The 23,737-nt window shown below is 40.2% G+C and overlaps 1 protein-coding gene across 3 annotated transcripts in view; it reads left to right on the top strand.

The window, feature by feature from the left end:
• c1h8orf34 (chromosome 1 C8orf34 homolog) overlaps positions 1-23,737 on the top strand; it is a 304,839-nt gene that overhangs the window by 256,936 nt on the left and 24,166 nt on the right. For all 3 annotated transcript variants that reach the window (XM_073040956.1, XM_073040965.1, XM_073040946.1), the window contains exons 11-12: positions 8,806-8,926; positions 16,377-16,855. In XM_073040956.1, coding sequence (XP_072897057.1) covers positions 8,806-8,926; positions 16,377-16,855 — 600 coding nt within the window. The remainder of the gene's footprint in view (positions 1-8,805; positions 8,927-16,376; positions 16,856-23,737) is intronic.

The raw sequence follows: 23,737 nt of genomic DNA, 5'->3' as shown, positions 1-23,737 counted from the left end.
AAAGAGTAGAGGACACAGCCTCAGAATAGAAGTGTCCTTTTCGGACAGAGATGAGTAATTTCCTTAGCCAGAGAATAGTGAATCTGGAATTCTTTGGAGGTCATCTTTAATGTATATTTAAGGCAGAAGTTGATAGATTCTTGATTGATCAGGGCATGAAGGGATATGGGGAGAATGCAGAAGGTTGAGGCTGAGAGGAAAAATGGATCAGCTATCATGAAATGGCAGGGCTTTACAGTCAATGGAGTACTTTTAACGAATAGTCAGAGTTATAATGGAAGAAATACAGTGTTTACTTCTGTACATGGGCAACTCTTAGATGAAGCATGATAATAATGACAGTAAATATTTTTTAAAAACCATTGATGCTGGAAGTCTAAAGTGAAAACAGAAAATACTGGAAGTGCTCAGTTGGTCAGTTGGCATCTGTTGGAAGAAAAACTGGGAAGGAGACAAAAGAAGCTTTTGCAGGGAGAGTAGGGGAGGGGAGATGTCTCTGATATGATCATCTGTTGCTCTAAGATAATCTATTGCCAGATAATCTGTTTAACGTTAATTGAGGGATTGAGGGGAACTTGACTTCTGATTTTATATTAATTGTTTAGCCTAAAAGAGTTTGTTGATTGGAGGCATTATAAAACATAAACACTGATTGAGCCAGGAAATGCTGTGTAAAAAGAACTGTGATCAATGTAATCTGGTATCACTTGGCAGATTGCCTATAATATCTGGATACAGACCAGTAGATCAGTGCATACTGGTGCCTCCAGGTAGATGCAAAATCTCTGTCTGTACACACACTTGATTCTTTTGATTGCATTTTTTTAAAAGATCAATTACAGGAAGCATTTGGTTTCAAGATTGCAATCTTTTAAGAAGCCTACAAGCAGATTCAGCAAGGTCTCCTAATCAAGTAAACAGTCTGTATCAGGTCAAGGTTTGTGTTTACCTCACTATGAGTTTATGACCTCAGTATTGCACAATATGCACAATTCTCACATGTATTCAACCCTCTGGTATTGCCCTTGCCCGCGAATAGAAATGAATTAGTTGAATAATAGAAAATCAGCAGCTTGCTCACCCTGAACTTCTGTTGTACAGTCAAAACACCACTCAGAGGCTTAAAAGCAAATTCAATGCACAAATGACGTGGAGCAGAGGGAAGGTGGCTGAAAACGTGGGTGTGAGTGAGATCTTGGATTATGGAACTATGGCCCTGCTGTGATGTGGCGAATGCAAACCAATCATCAGGCACATGTGAAGTCTACAAACTATCCGAACGTGCGATAAGTGAGTCAGACAGCACTGACTCCATTACTCTTCTGTGGCTCAACATTGCTTTGCTTTTCAATTTTCTGCAGGTAAACTTTAAGAAAATGAGGGTCAAGGTCCTATCCAGTTGAATGGTTTCCATGTGAGACATCGACTGTCCATTTTGCTCCACAGATGCTGCCTGACCCTCTGATTTCTTCCAGCAGTTGTTTCTTTTATGCTTTGCAGTCCAGGACTAATGGTAGCAAAAAGGCTTGGAAAGGAAGAACTGGAGACACTGGTCACTTATCAATACTACTTAAGACATAATGTGTGCCTCACTATAGGAAGGATGTGGAAGCATTGGAAAGGGTACAGAGGAGATTTACCAGGATGCTGCCTGGTTTAGAGAGTGTGCATTATGATCAGAGATTAAGGGAGCTAGGGCTTTACTCTCTGGAGAGAAAGAAGATGAGAGGAGACATGATAGAGGAATACAAGGTATTAAGAGGAATAGATAGAGTGGACAGCCAGCGCCTCTTCCCCAGGGCACCACTGCTCAATACAAGAGGACATGGCTTTAAGGTAAGGGGTGAGAAGTTCAAGGGGGATATTAGAGGAAGGTTTTTCACTCAGAGAGTGGTTGGTGCGTGGAATGCACTGCCTGAGTCAGTGATGGAGGCAGATACACTAGTGAAGTTTAAGAGACTACTAGACAGGTATATGGAGGAATTTAAGGTGGGGCGATATATGGGAGGAAGGGTTTAAGGGTCGGCACAACACTGTGGGCCGAAGGGCCTGTACTGTGCTGTACTATTCTATGTTGAGAAAAGCTTTCACTTGTTGTTTCGTGCTGACTGGTGGCACCTCTGAATCTGAGTGGCACACTATCTGCTGTTTGCTCGCTCTCAAGACCCGTGTGCGATCCCAAACTTAGGTGCCGTCTATATAGAAACATAGAAAACCTATGGCACAATACAGGCCCTTCAGCCCACAAAGCTGTGCCAATCATGTCCCTACCTTAGAATTACCTAGGCCTTACCCATAGCCCTCTATTTTTCTAAGCTCCATGTAGCCATCCAGGAGTCTCTTAAAAGACCCTATCGTTTCTGCCTCCACCACCGCCGCCAGCAGCCCATTCCACACACTCACCACTCTCTGCGTAAAAATCTTACCTCTGCATATTTTTCGTGCGACCAAGTGGGTTACCTCCAGGTGCTCCTGTTTCCACTTACATCCAAAAGCAGGTGGGTTGGCGGCGGAATTGCCTAGTGTGGGCAATTCCCACATTCCCACACAGGAGAAGAAGAAAAAGGGGTGGGTAAATTGATGGGGATCCAAGAGCAAAAGTTGAATTAGCATGGCTGGGTGCTTGATTGTTAGTGTGGGTTTGGTGAACCTAAAATTTGTTTTAGTGCTGAATAGATTCTACGGCCAGTGAGTTGCAGGGAGGTCAGTAGATGTCCCTCTCTCATCGTATACTTAAAATCCAGTTAAAGTGCACCCTGTAAGGAACTTCAGACCAGGGTCTGGTAACCCGTAATATTTGCAAAACTAATGGAAGCAAAAGCCTTACTTTTTTTTTGACTTGGGAGTCACATTAGTCCTCAAAAACCTCTGGGAAATAAGAAAACAACAGATAATTAAGATGCTTAGAATAATGGCACACCATGTTATTAAACAGAATATACAGTAAAGCACAAAACAGAGTACATAGCCATGCTTGTCAGAGTTTATGACATCTCCCATCAATTATCATCAAGGGTTTCTGGCTCCTCAATCAATTGGGGGTCTCTATTTCTGTTCTACTTTAAGATGGCATTCCTTTTATCTGTGGTTTTAACTCTATCCAATAGGCTGAGCAACCTGATATTCTTTTGCTTGTCTTTATTCGTATGCATTTATCTTCCTTTTTAAACTCCTTTTGGCTAAAGGCTGGTGAGTCTGTGGAATTCATTACCACAGAAGGCCGTGGAAGCCATGACATTAGGTATATTTACAACTGAAGGTTGATAGCCTTCTGATCAGTATCAATGCCAAACGTCATCAGGAGAAGGCATGAGAATGGAGTTGAGAGGAATAATAGATCAGCCATGACGGAACGGTGGAGCAGACTTAATGGGCTGAATGGCCTAATTTAGTTCCTATATCTTATAGTCTTTTGGCCAGCATTTTCTTTAACTGCTACCTACCAGTGGTAGTGAGTTACGGATTTTCCTTGCTGCCTGAGTAAAGAGTTTTTGCTTTGATGCTCACTACCACTTGGTAATAGTAAATGTAATTTGTTCCAATAATTTCCAACAAAACAAAGTTTGAGAAGCAGTGCAGAGCACATGGTTGCTCTAGTATAGCAAATCTATTACTGCTGACTTTGATGATTACCAATGGGCTTCTAGCTTTGCTCTTCTCCTGATGCGGAAAATCTCCCTGTATTTATTCTCCCCAACTGTGCAATTCTAGAAATTATCTCCATTATGTCACTCTTGTGCTGCCATTTTCTAAGATAAAAGGCTCCCAGCCTGATCATCTTTTATTAACAGCTACAACCTTGTATACTTGCTACCATCCTTGTAAAATTATTTTTGTGTGCTTTCCGGGTGTCTCTATAACAATTTTTTTTATAGTGTGGCACAGAACTGCAAGAGATATTTCAACTGTGGTCTAACCAAGGTTCAATACAAGTTTAGCATAACATACTTACTTTTCTGTTCTAAAAGAAACAAATCCCAGTGCTTGATATATTCGTTATTGCCTTATTTATCTATATTTAATCTTTGTGATTTTTATGTAACAAAGTGAGAAATTTATGATGCTTAAGTTCATTAAATCTCTTTGATTGTATTGGGTAATCATACAATCAGATTACTTTGGTCTTAGCACATGTTTTTTAAAATAAATCCTTTATCTTCGCTTCAGCAATCTCCGAAGGTGATGCAGCGGAGGGAGGACCGTGGGAAGGCAGGGAGGGTTCAGGGTGGCAAGACGGGGAGAGTTCGGGGTGGGTGATCAAAGTTGGTCTGGTATCGCAACTTCCAGCACATGTGATCTTATTTTTCACACTAGCATGCATTCTCAGTTATCTAGATTGAAATCAGTTCATCAAATATGTAGCCATTCCTTGTTTATTAATACGTTGTTGTAATGTCCAATAATCCTTTACAGCACTGATTACATAAAATTTTCCAAATAAATAGAGTAGCACTAAAATTTGGTATTTTCAACAAATTTTAAAAAACATGACTTTGATTTCAAAGTTAGCGTTACTAATATAAGTGATAGTTAGGGATTGGTCAGATTGATAATTAAGGGAACTGATTTTCCCTAAATTTCTAATAGAAATGTTAGTGATTGGACAGCCTCTCATAATTAAGGGACCTGACTTCTCCAATTTTAACCAAATGATGTCATATTTACCACTACTCCATTTTCTGACTTTCAGGAACCCATTCTGTTACTTGACTCATGATGTCACTGACACTGTCTTTTCTAATTTGTTCATTACACAGTAAATTATCAAAGTTCTTTTGAAAATCTACATTTATTACATCCACCGCAATAGCCTTAACTATTCTTGCTATTGCCTCCAGTGAATTTGGTGGTTAGTCAAGCGAGACCCTGGCATGAAGTAAATCATTGAAAATAAAGAATCATTTTAAGTATGTTACGTTGGGAAATTAAAGTGGATTGAATACAAACTTCAGTGATTTTTCTCATTTTCTCTGCACTCAAGTATTTTGTGAACTGAGTTAGTATACTGTTTTCTGCTATTACCATTGCATGTGTTTTTAATAATACAGACTTTAACAAGTTAATTAAGAATCAAGAGGGACCCAGACATGTGGGATGGACTTTTTATCTTCTCAATTTTGTTTTGAAATTGTAAGCAAGTGGAAATAAATTACAGCTCCTTTTTTCAGCTCCACGTTGATTTACTGCTTTACATTCCCTCCCTCCCAGGAAGTAAGCTTATTCTGGAGAAAAATGTTGAAGAATGTTCAATCTTTTCTAACAATTATAACCTCTCAGTTCTGATAAAAACCCTGTAAATCTTTATTGCAATTTCTCTGTATCCTTTGTAGATAAGAGATACCTGAACTTTAGATTGCAAGCCAATTGTGTTCTTACCAAAATTATGTGCAAGTTTAACATAATAGCTCTGCTTTTCAATTGTATTCTTCCAGAATTAGACACCTCTGATTTGCATTCAGATTTTTAATGGCCTGATTAACCTGCTACTTTTAATGATTTGTAAATATTTATCTGTAGTTCCCTTTACTCCTCTACATAATTTAGACTATTGTTTTTAAAGGACCAATTCTTATTCTGCCAAATTGCTTATCATCAAACTAGAGATTGTTCAACTCTAATCAAGGCCATTCAGCCCATTGCCAATATGCTGGTCAGAATAAAGCTATTGAGATTAATCCCATTCCCCATCTCACCATTTGTTGTCTTGCAGGTTGTGGCTATTCAAATGCTCACTGAGACATCTTTGAAATGTGAGGAGTTTGATCTCCACCATTCTCTTAGGCAGAGATTTCCAGACTAGCTTTGCTCTGTGGGCTGGGCCTGTAGTCTCGTCAATGTTGCGCTTTATGAAGGCAAACACTATGGATGGAACTATCATCCATAAATTACCTGTCCTTAGTTAACAACCACCTTGCCATGGGAAATAATTGATAATAATTGATCAGGACAACGCATAAACACGAGTGTAAATTTATTATTGTTTTTGTATTACAATTTATCTTCTATTGACACAAATGCACAAGAGTTATGAATGTTTTTTGTATTTGCCTCTGTGTTCCACAGCATTCACATAGTACTTTCTGTGCAATGCATGGATGATTAGCTTGGCCATATTATCAGAAACTTGTAATGACATGAAGCAAGAAACAAGGCACTAAGATAATGAATATTCTTTCTAAACATTTTTGCATGGGACATATAGAGAATTGAGAACATATTGTAAGGATAATTCTCTGCAAAGCAAGCCCATTATTTGGGTTTCTACAAACAGTTCTTCTGAGACTAGAGTCCAACTTTTTTTGTGCAAAATTGGTGAGCACAATGACCCCAGCAACAGTCACCTTCAAATGCCTCACCTGATACTCTGTATGTATAAGCAGAAGTTAATTCTACAGTTCAGCTTCATTTGTGATAACTTTTTCTCTGGTTGGTGGAGATTATGAAGACTATTTGAATATTTCCATATTGCAGGTTGAACTGGAAATAGTGTCAGATTTTTTTTAAAGTTAAGGACATGGAGGTAATTTTTTTGGCAAGACTGAGTAAGTAAATTCAACCCACCTTTTTTCACTTGTTTACCAACTTACAAATGTCTATTTTTCTAAAGGAGCTTATATCCTTGCATTCTGGCAATGTGTTACAGTAGTCTATTTGATTTTTTAAAAAATTACTTCATTCCAGGTACTGAAAGTGATATGTCACTCAGTATACCTGTAAATGCACCATTATATTTATAATGCTTATTTTTTTGGCCAATATCCTGAAAAGTAAATAGGGACTTTCAATGATTTATTCCATTTGGTTACATAATGAATTAACTTACAATCTCACATTTTTCTTTATTACAAACTTTGCACTATCAGATTTCATTGTAATTATGTTCTGCTGCATATTTAGTAGTGTTAGTAGCACCAAATCTAAACATTCAGAGTTCTGCTTCTTTGAGATAAACCAGAATTGTAAAGATTTATTACGATCACTGCCACAAGTAAAGAAAAGTGGAAGAAAAGCTTTGCTTTCATTAACGTATTCAATTATTTTCCCTGAAATGTGTTGGTAACATTCTATTTGGGATTTGGGAGGAGGAAGACAATGAAAGCGGTCTGGTCTTTTGATGAGGATGTATAAACTTATTGCTACAGAAAATTTGCCAGGTCCCTGGATTTGTCCACAGGTTGACTGGAAGAGGTGGATACAATAGGATCTTTTAAGGAATTCTTAAATAAGTACATGGAGCTTAGAAGAATAGAGGGCTATGCAGTAGGGAAATTCTAGACAGTTTTGAGAGTAGATTACATGGTCAGCACAACGTTCTGGGCCGAAGGACTTGTAATGTGTAGCGATTACTAATTGCTTTAACCCTACCAATAGGGCAGTGGGTCTACTAGGTAGTAGAAAAAGATACCTGTTGGAAACTGTGCATGATTAAGGATTATATGAACAAAGGACAGCATAGAGCTCTGATAATATGCATGGTGAAACAGCCCTCTGGTATTGCAAGCCTAAAATTACACAGTTCTGCATATTTATAACCATATAACAATTACAGCATGGAAACAGGCCATCTCGGCTCTTCTAGTCTGTGCCGAACGCTTACTCTCACGTAGTCCCACCCGACCTGCACTCAGCCCATAACTCTCCATTCCTTTCCTGTCCATATACCTATCCAATTTTACTTTAAATGACAATATTGAACCTGTCTCTACCACTTCTACTGGAAGCTCGTTCCGCACAGCTACCACTCTCTGAGTAAAGAAAATCCCCCTCGTGTTACCCCTAAACTTTTGCCCCTTAACTCTCAACCCATGTCCTCTTGTTTGAATCTCCCCTACTCTTAATGGAAAAAGCCTATCCACGTCAACTCTATCTATCTCCCTCATAATTTTAAATACCTCTGTCATGTCTCCCCTCAACCTTCTATGCTCCAAAGAATAAAGACCTAACTGGTTCAACCTTTCTCTGTAACTTAGGCGCTGAAACCCAGGTAACATTCTAGTAAATCTTCTCTGTACTCTCTCTATTTTGTTGACATCTTTCCTATAATTATAATTCCTATAGTTTTGTCTACTTTATTTGAATTCTGTGGGAGAATCACAAGTCCCATGTGAGATATCATCGATGATGTTAGCATCTGTGTGGAATTTCAATGCTGCAAGGTCTAGATTGATGTACTGGTAAGATAATATGGAGTAGCTGGTGTACATTACGGCCTGGTATGGGTACACCAATGCCTTTGAGCAGAAAATCCTACAAAAGGTAGTGGATTCAGCCTAGTACAGCATGGATAAAACCTTCTCAAACATTGAGCACATCTACCTAAAATGTTGCCATAGAAAAGCAGCATCCATCATCAAAGATCCTTCCAGCCCAGGCCGTGCTTTTTTTCTCATTGCTGCCATTAGGGAGAAGGTATAACTGCCTCAGTACTTGCACCACAAGGTTCACAAACAGTTCCTACCCCTCAACCATCAGGCTCTTGAACAAAAGGGGATAACTACTGTAATTTAAGAACTCTGTTACATTGATAATTCATGCTCATTATTATTGCTATTAATTTATATCTGCATTTGCACAGTTTGTTGTCCATTGATCCAGTTTATATTTACTGTTCTACAGATTTGCTAAGAATGCCCACAGGAAAATTATATCAATATTGTATGTGATGACATGTATGTACTCTGATAATAAATTTTACTTTGAACTTTTGAACTTTGATGTATAGATTTTATTTCCAAGGTAAATCCATTCAATTATGAATTGCAAAATTCTTTTAAAAACATTTTCTCTATTTTTTTGCAAATGTAGCGCCAACCATTCTGGGAATCCTGTATGTTGTCAAACCAAAGTGGAGCCTCCCTGAATCAAAAGCAGTCAAAAGATTCCTCAGCCTCAAAGGAACTGCTAGCAGCGGAGAAGCAGCTCAATGGTAAGATTCCCTTTATTTAGTTCTTATTTGAGTGTTAGTCATCATTTGTAATCTTCACTACAAAAATGACATTGCATTATGATTTCTGAATATCTGCACAAAAATGGGAGGATTTTGGAGCGACACAATTAGTAATAATGTTGAAGAACAGTAGTTGATATCCTTCTGGGGTATTGGAATCAGTTTACTAACACACAATGTCATAATAATTCAGACACTAGTTGAGTGTTAGCTCCATATGTGGATGGAGTTGGCACATATTTCTCTAAGGGGGTACAGTATATAATACTCAGTGAGAGAAATTAACAATTCTTTAGTCTCTTTCATGAGTTTCCTGTCGTCCATGTCTTTCCTGATCTTTGCAGAATAAATTACTAAAAACAGCTAAGAGCAAACTGAAGTGTGACCTTCTACTGCACGCGTCAAAGAGTTTTCCTAGTCTTGAAGTCGAGATGTTTAAATGATGCATGTCCGAATAGGGGTGCGCTTACAGATATATGGGCAATGCTAGAAAATTTGCCTTTCATTGTTCTTCATTTTGATTGTATTACGTAGCAAAATGGTAGAGCAAAAAACACCAAATCTGCTATTTGAGGGGACACACAACCTTGAAAGTTCTATGCCAGGAACACATAAGAAATAGGAGCAGGGAAGAGGCCATTTGGCCCCACCAGGTTGTTTTGGCATTCAAAGATCTTTATTCCTGATCTGCCTCAAAACAGTTTTTCTGGCATATCCCCAAAACCCTTGATTTTCCTTGTATTCAGAAGTCTATCAATCTCCATTTTGAATGCAATCAACAATTTTGCCTCTGCATCTATCTAGGGTAAAGAACACCAAAAACACAGCATTCTCTTGAGTAAAAGAAATTCCTCATTTTACAAAGACCCCTTATTTTGGCCCTAATACCAAATGAGACAAGAGGAAACTGCATATTATTGGAGCACAGACCGACCAGAAGTATGGGAGGTGATTCTTCTTTGACTAGATGTCAAGGGAAAAGCCTATCTTTTTGGCATTGTGCGGAATGCAAAATATGGCAGAGGACAGGTATTCAACAACTATTTCTTCAATAAGACCTCTCCGAGTTTAACATCTAGACAAACTTACTTCACTGTTTCTGAAATTCTAGGGATGGCATAGAGAAGGCAGCCAATTCTCAAGTATGCAGACAGGTTCATCAGGATCTGTAATTTATTTCCCTGCCTTTCCCATTTGTATTATTGCATTTCACTCATTTCAGTCACTGGAGATAATTCACTTAGCCATGTTAGCGTGTTAGAAAGAGTTCATTGAAGTGCACTACAAGATGTTTTGCTTCGTGAATGACGAATGTGCCGTTATTAAATGTTTCTTTGTTTTTATGTTTTAAAACATTACTGCTTGCAGCACCAGATTGAAGTTGAAAAAAGATAGTGAATGTGGTGAAGAAAACAAGCAGTGTTAGGATAGTTTCTATCTGGTCAGTAATACTACAAAAAAAGCAAGAGCTGGAGAAACTCGGCAGGTCAGGCAGCCAAAGGTTAGTTGATCTTTCAGGTCAGGGCCCTTCATTTGAACTGAAGACCAGATCAATGGAGTAAAAACAGAAAAATGCTGAAAACACAGATCAGGTGCAGACTGTGGAAAGAGAAACAATTATCACCTTTGGTACAAGATCCTTCAAAATTGGGCGGTGGAATACATCATTGTAATTGTTTTATGGATATCTTCCAAGTTAAGTGTCAAGAGCCTTTGCAGCTCCTTATAAAAGAGATTTCAATGGTATTGTGTCATTGTAGTGCCCACCTGCTGAAAGACAGTTTCTCTCCCTAAGAGTTCACTCAGATGTCCTCAGTGAATGCCAATATGAAACATTTGGGCTGACTGAAAGAGCAATCTGGGATGATGGGCTGTATTCTGAAAAGCTGTGATGGGATGTAATTGATTATGTTGTGAAGGGTGCATTAAAATGAAATTGCACATTCCAGGAAGCTGGCAAATTTTCTGTAGCAGTAAATGTATGCTTTTGTGCCTATGATCAGACCTCTCTCTTTGTCTTCCTCCTTCCAAATCCCAAAAAGAATGCTAGCAAGAAATTTCAGAGAAAATAACTGGACAAGTTAATGAAAGCAAAGATTTTTTTCCCCAGTTTTCTTTGCTTATGGCGGTGATCAAATGGTTCTGTTTATTATCGGAGAATGTACACAGTATATGACCCAAAATTCTTAGTCTTTGCAAACATCCACGATAAATAGAAGAATCCCAGAAGAATGAATGACAGTAAAATGTTAGAACCCAAAAGCCCCCTCTCCTCTCTCTTCCCCCCCACCCATTTCAGCAAAAAGCATCAGTGCCCACCACCCACCAAGCAAGCAATAGCAAAACGCCCAAAGAGAGACCATGATCTGCAGTCAACAAAAACTATTGTTTACCCAACGGTTTGACATGCCAGAGGCTCTATCCTTCTCACTAACAAAGGACAGAGAGATGTCATTCATTCCACAGCGAAAGGGGAGACCAACAACAGGCACTGTTACGATTTTACAGTCTGCCACATCGCTTTTTATTCTGAGACTCTCTGACTAGAGAATCAGCAGCAAACTCCCCCCAGCATCAAGAGAAAGGTAGAGGGTGAGCGATCGTATTCAGGAAGTAGAGAAGCTACAGAAGGACTTGGATAGATTAGGAGAATGGGCAAAGAAGTGGCAGATGTTGGGAAGTGTATGGTCATGCACTTTGGTAGAAGAAACAAAAGGCTTGTCTATCCTCTAAATGCAGAGAACATTCAAATATCTGAGGTGCAAAGAGACTTGGGAGTCCTTGAGCAAGATTCCATAAAGGTTAACTTGCATGTTGAGTAGGTGGTGAGGAAAGCAAATGTGATGTTAACATTCATCTCAAGAGGACTAGAATATAAAAGCAAGGATGTAATGCTGAAGCTTTAGAAAGCACTGGTGAAGCCTCAATTGGAGTATTGTAAGCAGTTTTGGGCACCTTATCTTAGAAAGGATGTGCTGACACTGGAAAAGGTTCAAAGGAGGTTCACAAAAATGCTTCCAGTATTGCACAGTTTGTTATATGAAGAGCATCTGATGGCTCTGGGCCTGTATTCACTAGAATTCGGAAGAATGAGAGGTGACTGAATTGAAACCTATTGAATATTGAAAGGCCTCGATAAAGTGGATGTGAAAAGGATGTTTCCTATGGTGGGAGAGTCTAACACCAGAGGGGACAGCCTCAGAATAGAGGAGTTTTAGAATGGAGGTGAGGAGGAATTTCTTTAGCCAGAGAGTGGTGAATCTGTGTAATTCGTGGCACAGGCGGCTGTGAAGGCCATGTCTACCTATTTTTAAGGAAGAAGTTGTTAGATTCTTGATAAGTCAAGGCATGAAGGGATATGGACAGGAGGCAGGAGATTGGGGCTGAGAGAGAAAATGGATTAACCATGATAGGGCAGTGGATGTGGTCTACATGGACTTTAGCAAAGCATTTGACAAGGTCCCTCACGAGAGACTCATCCAGAAAGTCATGAGGCATGGGATAAGTGGAACCTTGGATGTTTGAATAAAAAATTGGCTTAAAGGAAGAAAGCAGAGGGTAGCTGTAGAAGGAAAGTATTCTGCCTGGAGTGCTGCAGAGATCTGTCCTAGGACCCCTGCTATTTGTGATGTTTATAAATGACCTGGATGTAGAGGCAGAAGGATGGGTGAGTAAGTTTGTGGATGACATGAAGATTGGAGGAGTTGTGGATGGAGCTGCAGGTTGTCGAAGGTTACAAGAGGATATAGACAGGCTGCAGAGTTCGGCAGAAAAATGGCAGATGGAGTTCAATCCGGATAAGTGTGAGGTGATGCATTTTGGAAGGACAAACCAGAAGACCGAATACAGGATTAATGGTCAGTTACTAAAGAGTGTGGATGAACAAAGGGACCTCGGGGTTCAAATCCATACATCCCTCAAGGTCGCTGTGCAGGTTGATAGGGTAGTTAAGAAGGCCTATGGGATGCTAGGCTTCATTAACAGGGGGATTGAGTTCAAGAGTAGAGAGGTCATGTTGCAACTCTACAAATCTCTGGTGAGACCGCAATTGTGTTCAATTCTGGTCACCTCATTATAGGAAGGATGTGGAAGCTATGGAGAGGGTGCAGAGGAGATTTACCAGGATGTTGTCTGATTTGGAGAACAAGTCATATGAAGCAAGGTTAGCAGAGCTGGGACTTTTCTCTTTGGAGTGTAGAGGAATGAGAGGGGACTTGATAGAGGTCTACAAGATTATGAGAGGCATAGATGGGGTGGATAGTCAGTACCTGTTTCCCAGGGCACCAATAGCAAACACCAGAGGGCATATGTACAAAATTAAGGGAAGGAAGTGTAGGGGAGACATCAGTGGTAAGTTTTTTACACAGAGGGTTGTGAGTGCCTGGAATGACTTGCCAGGGATGGTGGTGGAGGCTAAAACATTAGGGGTATTTAAGAGCCTCTTGGACAGGCACATGGATGAAAGAAAAATAGAGGGTTATGGGGTAGTGTGGGTTTACGACTTTTTTTTAAAGGATTATATGGGTCCGCACAACTTGGAGGGCTGAAGGGCCTGTACTGTGCTGTAGTGTTCTGTGGTTCTATGAAATGGCAAAACTGACTCAATGGTCCAAATGGTCTAATTCTACTCTTATATCTTAAGGTCTTATGGTCTTATCTAGCTATTGTGTGACTGGGGACAGTTAGAGAGAGGGAACAGAGACAAATTAATGTCATAATTGCAAAAAGCAGAGCAGGTTAGGCTGGGCATGTCCTCTGCTCCAAGAGGGGAAGAGAAAGATAAATATATTGAGCCAACATCACAGATAAACAATTGATACAGGCACAGAAGTTAAGATCGTATTGAGTCCAGAATGGTGACACAATAGAGGTGCTGTTCCTCAAAGGCAACACGAGTGAATCTGCAGATGCTGGAAATAAATAAAAACACAAAATGCTGGCAGAACTCAACAGGCCAGACAGCATCTATGGGAGGAGGTAGTGACGACGTTTTGGGCCAAAACCCTTCATCAGGAGTGAAGTAACATGGGATGGTGGAGAGGGGATAAGAAGAGGGGGGAGGGATGAAGTAGAGAGCTGGGAAGTGATAGGCTGGAGGGAAATGGGCTGGGGGAAGGTGGAGAATTATGGGAAATAAAAGAGAAAGAAAGGTAGGGCTGGGGGAGATTATAGTGAGGGAGGAAAAAGAGAGAGAAAGAGAACCAGACTAAAATTATAGATAGGGATGGGGTAAGGGGGGGGGGGCAGGGGTATCAACAGAGGTCTGTGAGTTGAATGTTCATGCCGACGGGTAGGAGGCTACCTAGGCGAGAGATAAGGTATTGCTCCATCGACCTGCATGTGGCCTCATCTTGAAGTAGAGTTCAGGAGGTAGAGTGATGCTGTAGCAAAACAGTTAAGTAAAAGATCAGGAATTAATTCATAGATGCAAGCCTGAAAAGTAGCATGAGAGGATAAATGGTATGACACCTAGGATTACTTTTAAGGTATGCAGCCATGATGAAAGTCAAAGATTTGAAAAGGAACTCATCTCATGCCAGGTAAGTCAAAGAGTATGCTTAATATTCTTCAGAAATTTCCTCACAGTTAGGGGACCCTCAGTAGTCTTCTCCTCTGCACTGAGCAAGATCACTTAGTCCATGTTTGCAGCAGAACCTCCCCTTCTGGATTGTCATTGGCCTCTTCCCGTTCCTGCGCATCATCACCACTAGGACTACTTACAATGACCAATTACCCTACTAACCAATACATCTTTGGACTGTGTGAGGAAACAGGAGCACCCAGAGGAAACACGCTCTCCCTGTGAGAGTACATACAAACCCCATTACAGACAGTGCCAGAATTGAACTCTGAGCTCCGGAACACCTTGAGCTGTAATAGCATTGTGCTAACCGCTACTCTACTGTGGCAAACTCATCTCTATCCGATTTGTAGTGAGCTGATGGCTTGCAGATTTGAGAGCAGGCTTCAGGGTGATTGAAGGCTGTGCCTCGGAATGGAGGCCAGTGACTAGTGGTGTGTGCTGGGTTTTGTGTTAGAACTCTTGTTCTTGAATATTTATATTATGATATTCAATATTTATTTATATTATATTTATATATTATATTTATTTTTGTCTCCAAAGGTAGTCATAGCTGAAGGGTGGTGGTGGGGACGAGCTCCCACTGCTAAACAAATGCTGTTCATGGCGTGTGTCTCAAACAGCCTCTGACAACCAAGTCCAACTCCTGGCCTTCATGTGTGGCATAGTTCTAATGCCCGGTGGAGCTGTTCTCACTGAAAGGAGAAGGGGAAAAGTTGGACCAATGGCGCCTTAAACCCAATTGCTCTGGACAGATGGGGCTCCTTAACCACAGATGGTAGCTCATCTTGGAGAGGGAAAACACTGATTTAAAACCACCGCTGCCTTGCGGCTATACCCGCTCACGGGAAAGGCTTTGGGAGTAAACCTCGAGGAAAAATCCGGAGTCGGAGTCCCGAAGGCGGCTGACTGCTGTACCCAGCACCGGCACGGCAACTCCTGCGATGCTGCTGGCACCGAACCGTATCAACTTCCGTCATTCCTCTGGACCTGTCGTCAGCATGGAGAGGGGGGGGTCCCACTGCACGGGCAACAGACGGATCTCCATATCAACTCTGCCCTGGCTTGAGTCCTGGAGAAGCCACTCCTAGTGACTACCAAAAAAGACTCAGTACCCATGGTCGACCACGACCGACGGAGGCCACACATAAATGATTTGGATGCATATACACAATGCTACACTTGCCCATTTACCTTTTCGTTACCTCCATTCAGGTCCCCAAACAGTCCTTCCAGGTGAATACTTCACCTGAGAATCTGTTGGGGGTCGTGTATTCGGTGTTCGTGTTGCTGCCTCCTCTACATTGGTGAGACCTGACATAAATTGGGGGCCACTTGTCGAGCACCAAGGCTCCGTGTGCTGACAGTGGAGTTTTATTAGCTGAAGTGCTATTATGCCAATCCACCATTCTTAAAATTTTCTCAAGATTGTCTCAAGGAAATAAAATGCTTACCTTAAAAAAAAGTTGTTCAACATTAATTATTTTTCTTATTAAAATGAGATAAACTGCAAAATTTAATGCAGTAGAATCAGATAGTGAAATGTATGTTAATTCCTTTAACCTGCTCATTTAATGCTATACTTTTTTGTGCACTTGTCTAATAATAAAATTTTCTGAGGCATTATACCTTGGTGTGCAGGATATGGTAATTTTAGTAAATACTGGTTAATCGCTTCTAGTATATTTTAGATTTCCTTTTTTTTGTCATTACTTTCTATCTATATCATTTTTAGTTCATATCTTATTGCAGTTAATTTGAATCTTTTTTAAAAAATCTTATATTTGAGATACTCATTTACTGTTAATATCTGGAGCCAAGACTGAATTAAACCTTTTCTTATTACAGAACTTGACAAGGATCTTGCTGCAAAAGCTCTAACACCTGAATCTGAAAAGCAACGGAGTTCCAATATTCAAAGTAGATTAAGTATGTCAAATTACCATGGAAGTCTGTCGCCAACATTATTGGGCCAAAGTTCTAGACCTCAAATACCATCAAGCCCTATTGGGAAAGACTTTCCACTGATCCAAGGAAGCAAGCTACTGCAGAGCTCCAGTAACCAAAGCAGCAGGCCAGAGACTCCAAATGGCCAGCATACCAGATCTCGAACATCTTCAGCACAAGCAAGCAGGCCTGCAATGCTGAACAGTCAATTATTTCAAAGTCCACTTTCTAGCCACCCAGTGACTAAAGAAGAAGCATTCAGTAATCCAAAGAACAAACTGACAACATTTACAACTCAAGTCGGGAGATCCCTTGGTTCTCCAATTAGTCAGGCTGGAGTTACGGCTGGGAATATTTCACAAAGGAGCTATTTTTCAGAGGTGAGAAGAAATAGATTGATATGATGGCTGGTTACAAGTAGTTAAAGGGGTGCAGAATGAAGTAAAGCTCATTTGGAAATTAAACTTTGCTCCTCTGCAAGTTAACTAATTAAAATGTCACCAAAAATTAACGTATGTGTGAAAAAGATTTTTATAAGGGCTTCAATATGTAGTTTTATTGGAGTTAAAAACAAACAAAGATTTACATGATCAAGGAGAACTATCCCTGTCCCACAATATTATTAAAGAAATCTTAGTGCAAACGTGATTTAAAAAATGCAACTGCATGTTGACTTTCATTTGGGCCATGAAAAGTAATAGCATGTTTCAGAAAAATATAAATGGATCTTTATGTTTCTGGTTTTACCCACAGTTCATAAGTTCACCATATTAGTATTGGTATTAAATCTAATCATTGTCAGCATTGTTCAGTTTGTCTCTCAGAGGAGGAGGCATGGTATTCTTTTGCTTCACAAAATGACATGTTAATTTTGAATGATGAAAGCCATTCAGCCCACTTTCTTAGATGTCTTAATGAAAGCATCCTGAGTTCTAGACCTAAGAGTACATAATTTAAAGTGATGTCGCTTTCTTGTACTGAGACATAACATCGTTAAATTGCAATGTTAAGTTGTTACTACAGATACTTTATGATGGAGGGGCGATGAGATAAGATTCCTTGCAATCTTTGAGGATGTACAATGGAATTTTCTCAGTGCCCTGGTCCGTGTTTGTCCTTCTATCAATAATGGATGTTTTCATAGCTTTATGTTTGCAGAGCTTTGCTTAGCACAATTTGCCTGTTGTGTTTTGTCATACAGGCCAATCCAAAGTTAAATATGTTGAACCTATAAACACTCCCTACATTTGAATGAGCTCCCATAACACTATTAAATTAACAAGTCTGGCGTATGTAAAAATGTGTCTTCCTTTTCTGTCTTTATCTTAGCTTATTTCAGAACCATTCATGGAGAATACATGTGACACATAATGTTTCAATATAGAATACTCTACACCTAACAGAATTCAGTTTTAGCTAGAAATGTTTTTATCAGCCCATTACAACTCATTATAGATTTGCATTCATTTTTGTCTGAACACAGTTCCAGAATGGGCTTGAGATGTATTTTGACATTAAATGCACTTTACGTAGATGAGTTGTGGCTTACTGCAATTCATGGCTAGTTTGCTGTAATTTTGCCTCTTTAGTGTTGCAAGTCTTTGTGGCATCTGGGCTTGGATCAATAGAAGATTAAAACAAAGTGCTATCCCTCCCTTGCGAAGGGGTTCAAAGGATGCAGGATAGTCTTACATTCGTAGTGTTTTTCTGCCACAGTGTGTGGGCAGACACCTGCTCCAGATGTGCTCTGAGTGGCCTGAGTATTTGTCAGCCTTCAATGAAGGATGGTCTTCTTGGCCTCACTGATGTCAACAGCATTGGTGCCAGAGTTTCTTAATAACTATATCCTATTGTGCTTATGTGTAGCCCCTGTGAATTTCAGCTTATTAGCAGAATAACATTCATTCATTTCAAATGGAACTTCCTGTTTATTTTCCCCAAATCCTCAATTCCTTTACTTAAGTGATTCAAGTTTGGTGCCTGCCAAGAACTTTGTCTATGAAACAAAAGCACCTTAATGTTTCCTGTGAACCATGTCATGTTTGCAGTAAGATTGCAGAGGAAATAAATCTGCTTTTTTTGTTTCACTTTCAAAAAGAATACAGATGTGCAAAGCCCTCTAAGAATGCATCTCAGATAATCAATAATTATCCCCAGTCAGCAGTTTGGCACAAATTAGATTTAATAAGAAACAGGCATGTAACGTCAAGTCTTAAGAATTTACATTTATCTTAAATCAAACCAATAACTACTTGTGGAAACAAATGCATTAAAGATCATTGTATGTTTATGAATATATGTTTCACAAAATGTAATTACATTATGTAGAAGGTCATAGAAGAAAGTCCACTGCAATCATAACCTTCTGTTCCTTGTGCAGTGTTTGAAAATTCTCTTTTCTCCCAGGTAAGGTTGCATGTGCTGATCCAGTTTCGACTCTTGCATTGTATAGGTTGGACCTTTGATTTCAATTTTAGCAGTGGGCTGCTCTTTATTTCTAATTTTAGAGGGATCAGAGCCAACTCAGCCCTCTATTCTATATGTTATTGCTTCCAGCAGGGCCTCAACTTGCATTCACAAGTGACTGTCTCACACAATATTTGATGTGGGCTATACTTTGTGCATTTGTTTAAAACAGAAACGTATGTGCTGACTTGTATGGAGTAAAGCATTCTGATGTTGATATCCTTTGAAAGGTTTGTGCCGTATCAGTGCCTGTTTTTAATTACATTGGGAGACTTTTTGATGCTTAACCCTGTAAGAGCAGCAGTGAAACCCTTGCACCTTGATCATGTAGTAATTTGGCAGGTGAGTTTGGATAAACAATATAATATGAACCCTTAATCTGCACAGTGTAATAGGTTTAATTTCTATTTGCACCTTAAAAAATTTCTCATCCAACTGAAATCTTGGAATGTATGCCCCAATATTACAATTAGAAAGATATGGTAGAAGTGAGATCAGAGAGTAATTAAGAAATTTAGAAGACATTCAGTATCATTCACCATCCATCTAACGTACTAAGCCAGCCAGTGGTGTAGTGGCATCCACACCGGACTTCAAGATGAATGGTCCAGAGTTCAAATCCAGCTGGCTTCTTGCATGCTTTCCATCCAGGCTGGGATGAGCATCGACCTAGCAATTTGGCCTTGTAAAACATAGTCAAATGCTACAGAAATGGCAAGGTTGCCACCTATTGTGCCACAACGTGAGAAGAGGAACAGCAATGAACTAATATACTTTTGAATGCATGGCATATCAGAAAATCCTTGAAATATCCTGCAGACTGAACAGTGTTAGCAAGGAGTAAAGAACTGAGTTAATATTACAACTTGATGAACTTCAATTGGGAATAGAAAATTCTGAGGTAGATTAGATATTCCTTTTCTTTATCTGTCTCCATCACCCCCACCTTCTCCCCCCCCCCCACCACCACCCTTCTCTGCAACTTAAAGTATAATTGTTTTCTAGCTTTCTCATGAAGATTAAATTTGTTTCTCTGAAATACTGCTAGGCCTGTTGAGTGTCTGATGCATGGAATGATGTGTCAACAAGGAAGGCCCCCCTCCCCCCCAAGGGGCAGACTCTCTGACTGGACACAGCTTATGTTAGGAAGACCCTAGGCAGGGCAACCCATGTAAAGCTGCAAGATCTGATAACGTACCTGGTCAGGTGCTGAGGGACTGTGCAGCCCAGGTAACATCTACAACATCACTCTGGAACAGTCCACTCTCCCTGTATGCTTCGAGGAAGGCAACAGTAACTTGCTTTAATGACTACCACAAAGTGGCACTGACCTCAACAATAATGAATTGCTGGTTATGGATCACAGTCAGTCCCATCCTCCTGCTACATTGGACCCTCTCCAGTTCACTTATCGCTCAAATCAGTCCACTGGTGATGACATTGCTTCTGCCCTCCTGTCCTTCCTGTCCCACCTGGAAAATGGTGCCTCATATGCCAGGATGCTGTTTATTGATCAGCTCAGCATCTAATTCAATCATCCCTCAGAAGGTGGTGGCTAAACTGTCCTCGCTGGGCCTCAGCAGCTCTCTCTGTAACTGGATTTTGGACTTCTTGACAGAAAGACCACAGTTGGTCCATGACAGCATCAACATCTCTAGCTCCCTCACGATGAGCACTGATGTCCCCAAGGCTGCATCCTCAGCCTGCTACAGTTCACGCTACTAACGCATGACTGTACTGCTAGATCCAGTCTAAGCCGAATCACCGACTTTGCTGATGTCTGGTCTCATCAACAATGACAACCAGATGGCATACAGAGAGGAGGGAGAGCAGCCGGTAGAATGGTGTGAGAACAACAACTTGAGTTCAGCGTGGACAAGACTAAAGAGATTATTGTGCGACAGGTTACTATCGATGCAATGCTCCTCAGACAGGATGAAGAGGTCAATACTCCCCAATGCCATTAGGCTTTACAATTCAACCGCCAGGACTTAAGAACTTTTTAAAAGCTATTATTAATGCTTTTTGAGATAGTGATTTAGATGCATATCATATTTTTTTACTGAGTTAAGTATTGTATGTAATTAGTTTTGCTACAACAAGTGTATGGGACATTGGAAAAAAAAGTTGAATTTCCCCATGGGGATGAATAAAGTATCTATCTATCTATCTTTAGGTGTAGGCTGACCACTCCTCTCTGCAGATAAATGGCCCCTCCGTGGAGAGGGGTAGGAACACCTTGTTTCTGGGAGTGTACATAATGGATGATTTCACCTGGTCCCTCAACACCACCTCTCCACTTCCAGAGGAGATCTCAGCGAGCCTTCCCCCGTCCACCCACAGTCTACCAATTTTTACAGGAGCACCATCAAGAATGTCCTGACTAGCTGCATCACTGTTTGGCATGGGAGTTTCAAGGCACCTAATTTCAAGACCCTACAAAGGGTTTTGAGGCTGTGCCCTGTAGTTCTGGATGCTCGCCCCATAGGAAACAGCCTCTGCACATCCACCCTATCTAGTCTTTCAACATTTGGTAGGTTTCAATGAGCTCCCTACGCGTTTTTCTAAATTCCAGTGAGTACAGTCCCAAAGCTGCCAAACGCTCCTCATATGTTAACCCCTTCTTTCCAAGAATCATCCTCGTGAACCTCCTTTGGAATCTCTCCAATGACAACACATCCTTTCTGAGATATGGGGCCCAAAACGGTTGAAAGGTTACAAAGGTTGAGAGCGTCATTGGTCTCTCTTCCACCCATTTGGATATTGATCAGGAGCGCTGCATACATAACACCTTTAGCATTGTCAATGATCCCTCCCATCTGTCCAATAATCTTTTTGACCCCCTACCATCAGACAGGAGGTACCAAAGCATTATGACAAGGACGGTTAAGATGGAAAACAGCCACTTCCCACAAACTGTGAGACTACTAAACTCCTTGCCACCACCCAGGTCTTCATACCACACACGTGTGAAGTTCTAGTAGCGTTGTACTATTTCCCTTTTAATTTGTGTCATAAATGTACCTTATTATTTGTTAATATATTTGTAGTATTATTACTTTGTGTTTTGTGTGAGTTATATGTACAGTATTGTGCACCTTGGTCCAGAGGAACACTGTTTTATTTGTTGGTATATGTGTGTGAGGGTGAAATAAAAATAAACTTGAACTTGATTTCCGGTATTTTATGGATTTACTTCGGATTTTCAGTATCTACAGTTCTTTACTTTTTAGTCACTGATCTCCACTTCTGCCTCAGCTCAGCAGCTACCAAAGCCTTTTTTTATATTCCTTTGCTACTTTCAAGCTCAGTATTAAATCTCCCAAGTTGCCATCTATCCAGACTCTTTGATAATTCAAAACTCTATTTCCCACGTGTCATTGCTGAACCACATTAACTGAGCCTCAGTTTTAAAATTCCCCTCTTATAATGTTTCACCTCGTCTTTGTAGCTCCTCTCAGCTCCTCGATTCTGAGATTGTTGGTCAGGCAGCATCTGCGGAAAAGGAATAAGAAATAAATTTCAGGACAATGGGAAGGGGTGTAGAGAGCAGAGAGCTGCCCATGAATGAATGGCGACTATTTGTCAAGATCATGGAGGTCATGACCTTCTGTGGATTAGACCAGCTCATCAGGGTGCATTTCTACTAAATGAGTCACATCAACTTGGCTGCTCCTTTGAAATCTTCATCTAGATCCTTCAGTACAGAATCTTTGTGTGATCTTGAAAAGCTGGCAACTAGTCGCTACATTCCCCTCTCTGATCATAAACCATTTATGCCTGATGACATACCACTTGCAAATTCTCCCATTACTTTATATGAAGTATCTGAATTTCTGCTAGGGTAGGGTTTAGGTGAGAGGAAGAGCAGAGGAAAGAGCTACACATTTAAGTCATGTACAGCTTGTAAATTACAAGAGATTGTAGATGTCAGAAGTACAATTACATATGGCCCATTTACTTAGTATTTCAAGTGAATAGGTTCGATTGCTTCTGCATATGAAGTCATTGAACTTGCTCCAACACTGCATTATTGTCTAAGGCTTTACCTCTAGGATTGATCACCATGGCCTTCAAATTGTGTGATCTCCTGGCTCCTGTAGACACAGGACATCCCTCTTTCCCCTTATTTCCAAGAAGGCTTTCTTTGCAATATCAAGTGATCAGGGAGCTCCTATGTGATGCAGTGTATCTCCTTGATAGTTTTACAGGTTGGTTTTAAGCCATGCTGTGCAATATCAACTGATTGGACAATCACTAAATTGGGTTTCATAGTTATTTCTGAGCACTAACTTTCGTCATTTGATTTGCATCTTTATTACTAGACTTCAAAAATACAACAACTAATGTACAATGGCCAAATACACTTTGCAGCTGCTTCTTAAACCTCCATTATTTGGTCTTGGTTCCACTGTAATATCACCGATACTGTTTCATTTGACATATTTGTTCAGATGTCGTTTGCTTTTCATGCAAATGCTGAGTGATGAAAACTGAATGCTGTTATTATGAAACTGACCCTGTAATGAAAGTGTCAGCTTTGCTTCTGAGATTGCATTCTCATTTTTTGAGTTTGTAGTTCATGGGTTTAGAATTTCAAGCCTGAGCGTGTAACTTAGGCTGATGTTTCAGTGCAATATTGGAGGAGATGAAAATTCTCAGATTAGATGTTATAACCGGGGTCATGATCTGCCCTCTTAGATAAAAGATGCCAAGACAATTTTTAATGTCCTGCCAGCAGGACTCTGAGTGATGCAATAACATCTGAGAAATATGTAATGAAATTATAATCAGTA

The sequence above is a fragment of the Hemitrygon akajei genome, chromosome 1 (genome assembly GCF_048418815.1).
Source record: "Hemitrygon akajei chromosome 1, sHemAka1.3, whole genome shotgun sequence".
NCBI classification, from domain to species: Eukaryota; Metazoa; Chordata; class Chondrichthyes; order Myliobatiformes; family Dasyatidae; genus Hemitrygon; species Hemitrygon akajei.
This window is presented reverse-complemented; position numbering and strand designations above follow the sequence as displayed.